Source organism: Patagioenas fasciata, chromosome 1 (genome assembly GCF_037038585.1).
Source record: "Patagioenas fasciata isolate bPatFas1 chromosome 1, bPatFas1.hap1, whole genome shotgun sequence".
NCBI lineage: Eukaryota > Metazoa > Chordata > Aves > Columbiformes > Columbidae > Patagioenas > Patagioenas fasciata.
Window position 1 is genome coordinate 68,113,655 of NC_092520.1, and position 14,282 is coordinate 68,127,936.

Consider the following 14,282-nt stretch of genomic DNA (forward strand, 5'->3'; position numbering starts at 1 on the left):
TTACTGTGCGACTCCAGACATCCCATTAACCTGTATCTCACACAGTTTGTATCTGTTCTGTCCCCCCAGAGAACACATTAAATAAATCTTCTTAAAGAGGAAATGCTGAATTTGCAGCTTATAGTAGTACTCTGTTTAATCTCCCTCCTGAACCTCCTTTTGAAGACGAGAGAGTATGCCTTCTTCACCCTTCTCTTAGATGTCAATTTTCTCTTCGTTGCTGTCCCCAAGGATTGCCTCCAGTTCACATCACCACCCACCAGCTAGTTTTGGAGATCCTACTGCCTCCTGACTCCAGAATGCAAAAAGGGGTCCCACATCTCCCCCACTCCATGCACCTGTGTCAACTCTATGGCCTAAGGACTACATCACATGGGTACCAATTTTGCCCTCAGTTAAATTGTGTATGTTAACTTGGTAGTTCACAGTGGAATTTAAGACCTGATTTTGTGTGATAACTCTTCTTATTGAAATAAAGTTTTCACTGAGTTTTATATGTCAGTATAACTTGCTATAGGATTGAGATCTGGCACAAGGCTTTTGTTTAAAAACTATGTGTAGCACTTCCTCTTTTGGTGGAGGTGGGTTTATTTGTTGATTTTCAGATACGGAACCAAATTTCATTGCTTATTCCGTGTCAGTACAAAAGACAGAACCTACCCTCTTTTAATAATGTGCCACTGTTTTCACAAAAGGAAGCTGTAAAATTTCTCTGACACAATACGGAAATGCAAACAGACCTTGAGTTTCACCAAGCTTTGCACAATTTTGTTACAGTTCATTATGACCTGCTAAATATAAAAACTGCAAACACAAGAAAAAGGGCTTTTATTTTTTTCTTTTGGTGGCACTTTTCAAATTTGATAGTTTAGATGCTATCTGTCCTGAATCAGAAATCCATTGTAAGAAATATGAAGTCATAAGTTCCACTTGAAAGTTTTTTCTGGACCAGTACATAGAAGCAATTAACAGTAATATAAAAAAGAGAAACTTGCAGGTGGCACCGCTATCTCTAAGTCTGACCTCTCCAATTCTTAGGGTAGCATTTGCAGATCTTGAGTTGGGCAGCTAAGCAAGCTCTGAGTGAAGGAGAGAAAAGGTAACTTGAAAAAAATATGACCAGACTTGGTGCATTTCCCAGCTGCAGATTGGAATTCAGTGCAGCTGTAAGGGTGGGTTTGTGGACTTCTGGACTCAAATCATCCCTTTGGATAAAATCAGCTTAAGTATGGTTTCAAGACACAGATGAAACAGATGCTTCTATTATGCAGAAAAGAGCTCCACCAGAGGAATTAGGTGTCTGGGATTTTAGACTTTATTCAAAATGACTCAAGACCACAGCTTCTTGCACCCCCTACCACTCAGGAGACCCAGCATGGGTCTGGATCATGGGCACACAGAGCCAGCTGGAAGGGAGCTCAGTAGAATCATGGAATCATTTTGGTTGGAAGAGACCATTCATAACCTAAATCTAGCACTAAATCATGTCCCCAAGAGCCTCACCTATATGTCTTTTAAACACCTCCAGGGACGGTAACTCCACCATTTCCCCGGGCAGCCTGTTCCAATGCCTGACAACACTTCCCATGAAGAAATGTTGGGCATTTGTAGGAGGGCTCGGAGGTCCTGGGCATTCTTGCTGTCCCACATTTGCAAATAAAAGGCATCCTGACAGCACCCTTGCTCTCTGGATTTGTACGTACCGGGATGCTTCCTTCATTCATTTAAAACTGTAGATTTGGTGATAGGTGCCTACATGTTGAAACTGGTTGAAGTAACATGAGTTATGGACTATCACAGCAACTGACTTTAGGCACGTTTGCAGAGCCAAAACTGGAGATGTCAAGAGATTCCCAAGTGCTAAAATTGTCCACTAAAAATCCTTTTGACTTAAGTACTCCTTGAGGCATTTAGGTGTCCTAAAACCTTCCTTTTTTTTTTTAACTTTTCCCTGGAATATCTGAACTACTATGAGGTCCAAAACTCTCGGCAAGTTGAAGCTACCAATCTCGACACTTCTGTGCCAAGCCTGTCTTTCAGTGTTTCTTTCTTCTAGATTTAGGCCATAGTACAGAACAGAGGAAGGTAATACCAGCTTCCCCCCATAGCATTGCATCTGCCCATCTACTGTAATTTAAATCCATGTTCAAACCACTACAAAGATCATTTCCCCTTTTTCCTGCAGTGTTCTGTTGGAAAGAAAGCTTGATACAAACATATAAGTATTTGAATCTTCTCCACACCACTAAGTACCTTGATACAGTGCTTGAAAGTGATACAAGAATGAGTACACTGGTCCCAAAAGGAAAATTGTGGTTTGGTTCATATAAAAGCTTTGTTATTTTCTCTGGAGCAGTGCACAAAGGGCCCTAGAGATGCAAACACCACTCTTCTCTGCTCCTCATATGTCTAATGGCTTGGCTGGTGCCATTTTTTCTGTCTCTTCTTCTGACTCACACCCCTCTACTTCTCCCACAGTGAATCGAGACTTTGGCATTAGAGCTAGATTTTCTGCTCTGTTGAAATGATGCTGCCTGATTGAATTTCCTCTTCGAATTGAGAGACTGGATGGGCCTGCTCGTCTATCCAAGTGTGCCATTGGAATCAGCTCTTCACGATAGTGCTTTGCTTCGAGTGGCCGTAGTCGGGGCTGGGGTCTGAACATCACTGGGCAGTCAGCATCAGAGCCACTTCTGCAGTGATCTGAAGGAAAATAGACAAACAATTCATATTTTGAAGAAGAGATAAGAGAAACACCATGGTATTGACAAGGACAGTTAAAGGATATTCAACACAATACAGCATTATGGTTTTAAATCTTGGAACTGAAGCATTTTAAATCATTTCTGTAGAATAAGAGACCAGTCAAGAACTAAAAATAAACCTACATTTTTATTTTCATCCCAAAGCTGATGTTTAAAAGATTTTATTGATCTTGTCTCTACTCTGAAAGCCCAGCAAATAAGCACATTCAGTTGTTTTTCAGTACCTAACACAGCTGCTCAATGCCTTCACAGTGTTAGTTCAGGTAGCTTTCAATTTTATATGAATTTCACAAATCACATGGTTTCTGGTTGAAAAGCATTGTGAAACCCACAGCAGAAGATAAAAAGAGACCAAGGAGAAGACCTTAGTGCCACCAGAAAGAAAGTATACCAGTCACCTGTGATTAACAGCTGAGAAGAAAACAGTTTCACCTGAAACCAGGAGTTTGACTCTAGGGCACTTTGATTACATTGGGTGTGTCAGACCTGCTCCAACCAGCTTTCTTTGACACAAGTACACATGAAAATTTGCCTGCAATTGGCTAATAACTGGCTCTCTCATTCTGTTGAGTTTGCAGAGTATACTTTTTTTATTTTTCTTAAAGCTACTTGTAGTGTGACTATGCATCAGCAAATTAGTCAATTTAAGGAACAGCTTGTAACAAGCTAGAAGGTATTGAGAGATAAACACAAAGGTCATGACTAATAAAATTAGACTATATCTTGCTGCAGTTAAAGCGCACATGTATTTGGTATAGTCACACAGTCAAAATTTGTCAAGCTGTTGCAGCCTAATAACAAATTATTTTTTGCTAATGTTTACTTCACAGTTAACACAAAGAGCATGTGCACCAGCACTTACCTCCACCAAATAGGGTCACAGATATCTTTAGCAGCAGAACCTGCTTCTGTTAGGTCATATGGGCATATTACATGCCCAAGAATAAAAATGGAAATGTGATCTCAGATTTGAAGGGCTTGTACTTAGCACTTTAGGGGCATCACTGCTACAAAGTATGACTATGTACTGTCAAAGAAATCATTCATTTGTATGAATGACGGAAAGAACTGATAGACAGCTTAAAGACCTATTTGTAGTTACTTCTAACCTCTTAGTTACTAAATGTTCTGCTCATGCCATACATGAGAGCTAAACCAAACTTGCTAGAGGTAGAGGATGCTAGTTGCTGGAGGGCCTGCAGGCATAGACAGAAGAGGTGGTGTTTATCTCTGTAAATGCACATGTGCATATATGAGGTTGTCATTCTAATTTCCTACATGCTGAGTACTTCTCTTTTCAGTTCAAAGTGTAATTCATCTCATCCTAATACAGTTTACATGAGGAGTTTAGGGTGGCTTCCTTCTGCAGCAAGCATTTAAAGTAGCATGAATAACTATGCAATGAGGGGCCAGAAGCTCGATCAAGAAGTTTGTTTGGACAGATCACAAAGCAGGGCACAAATTCAGGTCTATCTATTAGTAAAAATGCACCTGCATCCACTATTTCAATATTTACTCCTATCCACACTGAAATAATGTGCCTGTCTGCTACAGCAGAACTCAGTCCCTTTGAAGTGTCTGAAATGCTTTTAGGCCTGAGGCTGCTGCGTAGAACAGTTCGAGTCTTTTAGAAAGACATACATCCCACACCACAACATCCTGACAAAAAGAACGGAAAAGACTAAGCTGTATGAAAAAAAAAATATCCCCTTGAACAACTTTGATTTTTCCCTCTGAATAGACCCTATGGGTTTCTGTTCTGCTGCCATCACATGTGAGTGCCCAGCCCCAAAGTTATGGTTTCCCTACACAAACCTCTTTTGCTTTCATCTCTTTCAGAGTGAAACAGAAAATGAAAAAACAAAATTATTTTGCATCTGCAGGAAACAAACCTTGTTATCCAAATTTTGATAGAAAGATGGGGACTAAAAATAGTTTCAAATGCTATAGCTAATTTTGCCAGAAATTAAAATATTTTTTTTTTCTAAAGAACCCAAAAGCATTTCATGACACATAATAAAGGCGGAAAGGAATCAGGGAGATTACAGATGGAGACAATGTTGAACATTCAAGTGTCCCAAATTCCATGTTTTCACTGACGCTATCCTGCTATGTTTCTGTGGGCAATTCAGCATTGCTCCATCCCTAACCTCTAGAGTGTAAGTGATGATGGGTCTGCATTTTACTGTGTACATATGATAACCTGATACAGGCTGAAAACTTTATCCAGTAATACCAGTATTACTATAGAAATAATTATATACAGTAAATTGGGAAAACGGGAGAAGAAAGACTGCTTGGGGACAGATTCTGACAGGGGGTTTTTGTTAGGTTATGTGATTAAAGGCTCATCTCCATAAACACAGAGGAGCACAAGGGCAGGGGGGGAACCCCGACAATACCCAAATCAGAGGAATGAGCCTGAGCTCCTGCCCTGATCCATCAGGGGGGTGATCAGCTTCATGGTCAGGGTGAGACCCACCACGATGAGCCAATGGAGAGGGTCTCCTTAGGGCACCTCATAGAGTGAGATGTGCTGGGGCATAGGGATCATTTTTGAGATATCTGGGGAGAGCATTTTCGGATCATACAGGACTTATGGTGGAATATTTAAGGCAGAAACCAAAGACAAGGAGAGGAAGGGATCAAGGTATTTTGAGGAAGAACAAGTGCAGGAAAATGGAGAAGAAATGAAATAAAAAGGACTGCTTGCATATAAACAGGTGCTGATCAGTACATGTATCTAGCAGTGCCCTGTACCTGATCAGTGCACTGTCCTGTTTTCTCTTAAAATTCCACTTCTGACTGTTTTGCTGGGTGAGCAGCTCCCTGTACTGTGTTCCTGTGTGTGCAGAGGTCTGAGTGCCAGCAGCTGGAGGGACCGGGGTGCATGCGTACTGTGTAGGTGCATATGTCAGTGCAAAATCACCAGCAATCACCAAGCCAGAGTAGCCATCAAGTAGGATAACAGGCTTGGTAATGAACCATTGGAGGAACCTTGAGTCTGGGACATAGATGGAGGAGAGCAGAAGATCTGTGAGCTGACTGCTGAAGGGACCAGGAAGTCCAAACCACTGACTGAAGAGATCATGGGATCTGTGGTTGTCTACTAACAAGGATATAATCTGGAACAGGGACCAGAAAGACTTGTTTGCACGGGTGTGTCCCTGTGTGTGAAGCCAGGGGAGACCAGGGGATCCAGGAGCCCACTGTGGGGAAGACTGGGTGTCCAAGACCAGCTACTGGAGGGATCTACAGTGCATGGGGTGGAGTGGAAGAGCATCTATGCATGTGTGTGTGTGTCCATGTGTGTAGGTCTGAGTAACAGCAGTTGCTGTGAGGCTGTGTCCCCAGGGGCTCACATGCCCAAGTGCCACTAAATGGGAAGACAGAGGATCCAGGGCCAGCTACTGGACAGAGTGTGTGTTTAAGTCCAGCTTTTGAGGGAGTTAGGTAGCAGGTAAATGTATGTAATTTTCCACTAACATTCAGGCCATTCATGCTGTCTGCATTTGTGTGAGCACTGTACCCTGTTTGTGCTGCTCTGTGAGTCCAACTGTGTGTAGGTGTACACTGAATTTAAGGGGTGATGAGGGTCGCCTGTTGGGAATACCTGCTTAGCCTCACTACCAGCAGGACCTGGAGGCACAGAGCTGCAGCAGCCTCACCTCGACTGGACTAAGTCTTCAGCAGCTCCTGACAATTTTGCATGGAATTGTGTTTGTGGGGCAGCAGGGATCAGATAATTTGCTTTCTTGAGCTTCCACGGATGCCCTCATGGCCAGACCAAACTGCAGGAATCACAGGAATATTTGTTCAAGAGGGAAAGATAAAACTAGGCGGTGCTGGAATGAGATAGAAACTGCAGCAGTAATAACCATATAAACAACATAGATATAAAAGATAGGAGAGAAGGGTGTAGCTCATTTAAAGAGGCCAGTGACTTCCATGGAAGTATTCATTTAGTACTGTTAAATCCACTGAGCAACTGGCCAAGTTTCTTTCACTGCTGGAGTGGGATAAAGAAAGAACTTCCATTACCTGTAAAAGTGACATGCCTGGCTTTTTGTCTTGTGGGCTGGCTGGGGCCCTGAGGCAAAGAGAGGTAGCGCACACCTGTGGTTCTAGCCTGTGTAGAGACAGAAATGTGTTCAGTGCCTGTGATTGCCTCTGCATCATCCTGAAACACGACCTAGGCAAAACAGTACAGGGTCCCACAGCAACTGGTCAGCTGGTGCACTCCCACTGCAGGTATCGTGCTCATTCAGCAGAAAAAAAAAAAAAATGAATAAGCATCTAGTGATGCAGCACCCAACCAGGGTAAGTTACATGCTGGTGAAGGAAAGGAAAGGTATTACGAGAATTTGCACTTATTTGGTGAGATGGTAAAGAGGGTTGGTTATATGCTTTTTCTGCTGTGCCTCTGCACCCTTACAGCCAAATTTAGAGAGGTGTAAATATGATCAATGCTTGATTTGGATGACGGAACCCATCATCACTTCCAGTGAAAATATTTGTGCCTGTTATAATAGCCTTAGGTTTTTTCTACAGTCAGTGGAGAGAATATGTTCTTCTAAGATTCACTTTTCATATTTCAGGCGACAAGTTTAAATAAAATTAGTATACCCAACAAGAACTTATTTATCTTAACTATGATTATGTCAGCTGTGAAGATCTATGCTATCCAATGCCTACATTTGGTCAGATAAATCATACTCTTACCAAATGAAAGCCCCAGCTGTCAGTGCAAGGTGTCAAGGGCTTTGCATCAGACATTTTATGAGTCAAAAAATTCACACAGCTGTGATTATACTACATTGTGCACATGCCAAAACAACACAATTTACATTATTTTACTACTTACAGCCATACTAGCTGATTTCTGACCAATATATAGAGGTAGGACATAAAAATGTTGCTGTCCACATGCTAAGTGAAGCTCTTTTTTCTTAGGTGTTGCATGAGGACGCTGAGTAAAGTATCCATTTTAATGACTGCAAAAAGCATATAAAAATGCATGTCTCCTTATTTACAAAGAGGCAGTGGCATTTTTCATCTGGATAACATTTTACAGAACAGGTACCTGTCCACCCCATGGTAAGCTGTTCCCCTTCCTGCAACTCTGCTTCAGGCTGTGCTGCCGACGGATGAGGATTTCTTGGGCTTGTTTCTCATTTGTGTTGGCAGGCAGGTTGTGTCGGTTGTATGTTGGTGCCTGTAAGAGAAAATGCACACAGTTGATTCTCTTTATGCTTATGATGTTAATAAACTTGCGCAGTCTGGTTGATCCCGGGGCCAGAGGGACACCCGCCCTGTCTCTGTCACCAACCCACCACTGTTCTCTTTGGTATCACATGGAAAAATGCAGCCTCGTGCTAACCTTTCTTCTGTAGAGCAAAACAGGAGGAAGCACAAACACAGCTGTAAGTCTTGGACCTCAAGGGCTACATTTTCATGCTGGTTTTGACAGACCAGTGCCTGCTCAAAGTGTACCATAAAAATATTCCCACCTACAGAAGGCTGTTAACATCTCTGGACTTGTCAGTCCTCTTCTGATGACACAATTGGGAATTACAGATCTGAGGCAGGTCTCAAGAGACAGATTGCTGGTTAAACCATCACTGAGTCTTGGTACTAATATTACCTAGCCAGAAGCAAGTTGCAGATGTGTCCAGGAGCAAAACACTACATAGAGTACATCCCCAGAATGAGAGGCACAGCCGAGTTTCCTTTCCATACTTGGAGAAACCATACCTTTATAATACCCTTTTAGGATGCACTTCTAAATTTATTGCATACATCTTGTGAAATGAAGAGAATAATTATCTGCCTTAAAGAGAAAAATTCACTGAAATTTATAAGACCACTTATAAAGCAGAATCTGATCTCAGTTTAACTTGCAGGGTCCTTGTAAAGTTGGTCTGGTGAGCCAGAGCATTACCAGGCCTTCGAAGTTGAAAGTGAAGCATTAGAGGTGGCATTGTTTTACTTCCAACCTTTCATTTCCAAAAGCACACAGTTCTCAACACCACATATGAAGTGACTGTTGCAAATAGTCATTATTGGAATTGATTTTGAAGAGAGAGAGTTCATGTCAGTAATCTAAGATACAGCTTTATATGCAAATTCTTGCTGGTAAGATAAGAAATTAATATCATAAGGATAATTGGCCATGCCAAATCAAACAATATTAGGAATGAATATCATATTAATAATGACACATTTAGATGAGCAGGGCCTAGCATTTTCTAGCAAATATATGTTACCGGAGTTAGCCCCGTTTATCTGCATAATTTCAAGGTTATTGCAATAAAACTTCTACCACTCATTGCTGTATGAGATACATCCTCTACTACTCATCGCTAACCAAGAGCACTCAGTTGTATATTCTGGGCCCAAGACTGATTTAATAGATATTGTACACTGAGCTGCATCAGAATCAGTACAAACTTCTGCAAAACAAATCCCTGTTGAGGTATCATTGCCCTCATTTAAGGAGGGGAAAAAAAGAGAGAGAAAGAAAGGGAAGGAAGGAAGGAAGGAAGGAAGGAAGGAAGGAAGGAAGGAAGGAAGGAAGGAAGGAAGGAAGGAAGGAAGGAAGGAAGGAAGGAAGGAAGGAAGGAAGGAAGGAAGGAAGGAAGGAAGGGAGAGAAAGAGAGAGAGAGAAAGAGAGAAAGAAAGAGAGAAAGAGAGAAAGAGAGAAAGAGAGAAAGAAAGAGAGAAAGAGAGAAAGAGAGAGAAAAGAGAGAAAGAGAGAAAAAGAAAGAGAGAGAGAAAGAGAGAAAGAAAGAGAGAAAGAGAGAAAGAGAGAAAGAAAGAAAGAAAGAGAGAGAGAAAGAAAGAGAGAAAGAGAGAAAGAGAGAAAGAGAGAAAGAGAGAAAGAGAGAAAGAAAGAGAGAAAGAAAGAGAGAAAGAAAGAGAGAAAGAAAGAAAGAAAGAAAGAAAGAAAGAAAGAAAGAAAGAAAGAAAGAAAGAAAGAAAGAAAGAAAGAAAGAAAGAAAGAAAAAGAAAAGAAAGAAACCCCAAACCCTGTAAAGTGAGGCTCCATAGGAGATGGATTTTTTTTTTTCTTTCTCCTCCTGTGTCGAGGCTAAATTGTGACTTCCGAACAGACAGAGGATTCACCAGCCTGACTCAGCAGACTTTGGGCTACGCAATGTTTACCGCCACTGGTCCACCCACCTCCCCAGAGGAGTTTCACTCCTGCTGGCCACCTGCCATCCTGCTGCCTCCCATGGAGCCTTCATCCCTTCCCTGCTGCCTGGTCACCATCTACCTCAGCGTCTGGTCACCCCAGGCCAGCCACCCCAGGCCTCGGGGAGAGGGGCTGGTGCCCCGGGTTGCCCCAGGGATGTTTGACAGTCTGGGGAAGGTGGTTTCTGCATTACAAGGTAGCTGTGAAGTGAGGGAAGCCTGACCTCTACAGCTCAGTCACAGATTTTCCTGGCTTTTCACATTGCTGTCAGAGTGCAAAGCTGACAGGAAAAACAAAACAAAATAAAACAAAAACATCAAAACACAACCTGCTTTCATTTTTTCCACCCAGGAGCACGCCTCGAGCCAGGGCTCCTTCACCTCCACCCCTTCCCTGTGCAGCTCCCAGGTCAGATCTCTGGGCCTACGTTTCGCACCGGTGTGGCCCCAGACCAATGGTGTGCCATCACCTGCCATAGCCATGATCTGGGGAAGGCAAACAAGAGCTTTCAGTCTGCAAACAGTGTGTGATAACAGGTCATTTACGCACCCTTTGTCGCACTTGGTATAGATTATGTGCCAGGACATCTCTCATGGACTTCACCTCTGTGGGGGAGAGCCTGTGCACACACTGATTTCTATCGCTCCTGTAAATAAAAGTTTAAATATGGTATTAATGAGTTGATTAAATACTATTCCCATTAAATGATGCATGATTTATTTTTAGTACTATACCAGAAAAGCCTTTCAGTGACCAATAACACCACAAAATCTTCCAAAGATGAATAAAAAATGACAGATTTTGCTCCTTCCTGGGTTTTGTCATTATACTGTGCAGTCAGAATGGGTCCTAAGCCTTCATACAGTAGACAGCAGAAACTCTCCCTTTCTTACTCGAAGCTTAATAAGGAAGTTCACATTTAAGGATTAGATTGGGCAAGAGCCAGTTTTATGTTCGGGAAGGCACCACAAATTTCCTTCTCTGTCTGAATACATTCTTCAGCACGGTCTAGCAGCCTGGGCCTTGCAGTCCTACTGGTTTTAACTCCTTTGAGAAAGTGCAACAAATCATTAAGAAATAAAATATATGTTGATTAAAGGGATCCGAGAGATCTTCCCTGTGGTGAGGGGGTCTGTTATAGGGTTTCCTTGATACTGAGCCTGTTTCTCCATTTAAAATGAAAGAGCTGTCTAAAAGATTGTCATCTTTGTATATTTAACAAACTGGGACAAGATGCCCACAGTCAATTGTAGTTGTCTGGTCTCTGCACTAGCAAAACAATGGATGAAGGCTGCCATGAAATGCTAACTGGTTTTGCTAAATCGGTCAGTCTGTGTGAGAGGTAGCATTCAGCTGAATTCCCAAGACAAGAAAGGGACAGAGATAGTGATCATCCAGGATGAATCAGTCCAAGCTCATCTTGTTGTTTCTGGTTTTTTCCTTTCTCCATCTTATTTTCCTGCTGTTAAAAATAAATAAAGACATAAAAGAAATTGCAAATATTTGTTCTCAGCTAAGTGATGTCCTTAGAGTGTTGTATATACATTGTGTGATTAAAGAATGGATTATGATCAATGTACAGTATTGTCAAAGGTTTGTGTACATTTATTTTGTACTCCCGCTAAAATAAAACTTCTAACAGCAAAGGAAAGTGGATTCAAACTTAACTAAGATTATGCTATAAACATAGGAAAAAAACTGGAATTTGCAGTTACATCTAGTTTAACAATATTACCATTGTTTTATGCTATAATCTAACACGTAAATCCATCATGAGCTGCCTGAATTCTACCCTTTACTGCCTCTTACTATCAAGTAGACAGTGAACCTGGCCCTGCCCAAAGTCCCTGGAATATAACAATTAATTCCTGTTTTATTTCAAGGTTTTGGAATGTGTTTTCATTCTGCATCAGAATAAAACTGAGATCTGCCATTTTTTTAATGAAGTAAAAAGAAAGAGAGAAATTGACAGTAGGTTTAGGTGTAGTGTTAGTGGTAGGCCTGGGATAATCAATAGTTTAGGGATCTCACTGAGGCATGAGAGACCCATGAGTTTGCAACTCAGCTATTGGCAAACCAGAGTGAGAGAAAAGGACTCCCTTTTCAGATTTGATCAGAAATCTTATCCTGGCCCTGATAAATCCTTCCCAACAAATGTTTAATTGACATTGAATGATTCTCAACAACAGCAACAACAAAACTAAGTATTTACCAGTAGAGAAAAAAGCACATCACCACCACCCACTCCCAGGCCAGCTGGCTTCTTTGGTTGATTGTTTTTTCACTTTCTTGCAGCTCTCAGGGATAACACTGAGAGGATCCAGGGATGATGACACATTTCCAGGCTTAGGTGTAATGTGCCTTTATTCCATACTAGGTCTGGAACATTCCAGGCTGTGGAACAGCCTATGTACACTAATTTCTACATCAAGGAAATCAGTGTCTATGCTGTCAGCAAGCCCTAGCTGCTCTCCCTTTGGACAAAAGAGAGATCAAGGTCCTAGGGCGGGACAGTAAAAAAAAAGCACAGCCCCTGAGGATTAATGGCAATCTAGCCTGTCTAATAGTGGTATATAAAATGTAGGTTTGGCTCATTTGTGTAATGCAAATTGAACTGTCATAGTTGATGCAGGCAGTGCTGCCATTGTAGGAAATAACTGTCTGTCTGGTCCATACTTCAGCGAATGTCTCTACAGGGTCTTTATACCTTAGAGCTGGGAATAAAGAGGGGAAAGTGGTGAGCAGAGCTCCACTGGGAAGGCATCAGATCATCTCTTTTCCACTTCCACTTGGATACCTGACCCCTTCCACATGCCAGCACAGATGTGGCCAGTCCTAAATCATTTATAGCCTTATCATTTTGCTCTTCAAGTGACTTTAACAAAGCAAATAAAATTCACGGAGTTTCAGCTGGGCCAGGATAACAAGAGAACAAACAGCACAAAGATAGTTTGTATTGTTCTGAAGCACAAATAAAAACTGTGTATTCTTTTCATGGGATTAGGTATTAACCTACCCAACTGATAACAATGCAGAAATATGGCAATAAGGAACAGATTCTTTTTTATATTTGGCAGTATACAGCACATTAAAAAATAACTTTCAAAAAAAACCCAAATAAGTTTGATATGTCACCAAACCCATAAAGCTATCCTTACAGAAAGTGTTCTTTTGTTCCTATTGAAACTTCCAGCATGTTACAACAAAACATAGTACAGGACATATATTTGCAAAGAAAATACTTAAATGATAACATGCCACGAAAGATGACTGTCTCTCTGAAATTAGCATCTCTTTCTTCTTTAGATATGGAGAGAGTTCATACATAGAGAAAATAAAATGCTTTCACAAACATTGTAAGATTATTTATATATATCACATCTAAAATTTGAACTTTGTGAACTCTCCACCAGTCTTCACCAATCCTGTGAAGGAAGTAACATTAATTAGGCACAGCTCTTGCACAACTGTGCCATTACAAGTGGCAGCACGGTGCTTGATTCTGATCTCTACTGTACTGATACATTGTAAGATTTGCTCTTACCCGACTCAGTATTGCAGTAATATGGAGTCAACATTAAGCAAGATCCAAGTCAAACCGTTTCCCTCTAATGGTCACATTTGCCCCCCAAAAAAAACCCCCATACACAGTTTTGATAATAGCTGCTAGGTTGTGATTTTGTCTTCTAAGTCCTTATTTCTAAGCCTTACATTCTACAAACCACCATAACAAAAGGCTCTATGTTCATTCAAATGTGGATGCTTTGTTGCAAAGCCCATGGACAAATTTCTCCAGTCTGCACTGGAAATATTTACTGCATATTGGACAAACACTGCACCTGCAAGAATCACACCAGCATGAACACAATTTCTGAAAATAATGCTAAATTAACAGTGATGTAGATCTGCCTTGGTTGATATAGAGCATTTCCCCTCACGTGACAGAAGGCTGCAGAACTGATCAGAAGTGCTAATGAGAGAGTTTTCTCACTAATCTGGCGCTGCAAATATTTTTTTTACATGGCATACATTGGAATTTGATTTCAAGTCTCCACTTTCTTAGGGTCAGATTTTTGTGTCCTCACTGAGGACAGGAACTTTAGGTACGAGTTATATCAGTCATAACAATAAAACAATTTATAAATGCTTCCATTTAGAAACCTTTTATTGTTAAGCAAAGTCACTTAGTTGCTCAGGGAAATAGAGATAACCTCTGCATTGGTTCAGACCAAAGATCCAATGAGTTCGCTATCCTGTCTCCTCCAGTGCTCAACAGCAGACACCTAGAGAAGAACAGAGCCAGGAAAACATACATTTTCCTG

At 41.3% G+C, this 14,282-nt stretch overlaps 1 protein-coding gene across 1 annotated transcript in view; it reads right to left on the reverse strand.

Annotated features, from left to right (window-relative positions):
- Nucleotides 1–1,622: 1,622 nt before the first annotated feature.
- Nucleotides 1,623–14,282, reverse strand: part of SLC9A4 (solute carrier family 9 member A4) — a 36,208-nt gene continuing 23,548 nt past the window's right edge. Inside the window, exons 9-12 of the mRNA XM_065849734.2 lie at nt 10,510–10,606; nt 7,849–7,980; nt 6,807–6,894; nt 1,623–2,703 (exon numbers count right to left, since the gene is read on the reverse strand). Of these exons, the coding sequence (XP_065705806.2) occupies nt 2,402–2,703; nt 6,807–6,894; nt 7,849–7,980; nt 10,510–10,606 (619 nt within the window). The 3' untranslated portion in view covers nt 1,623–2,401. The remainder of the gene's footprint in view (nt 2,704–6,806; nt 6,895–7,848; nt 7,981–10,509; nt 10,607–14,282) is intronic.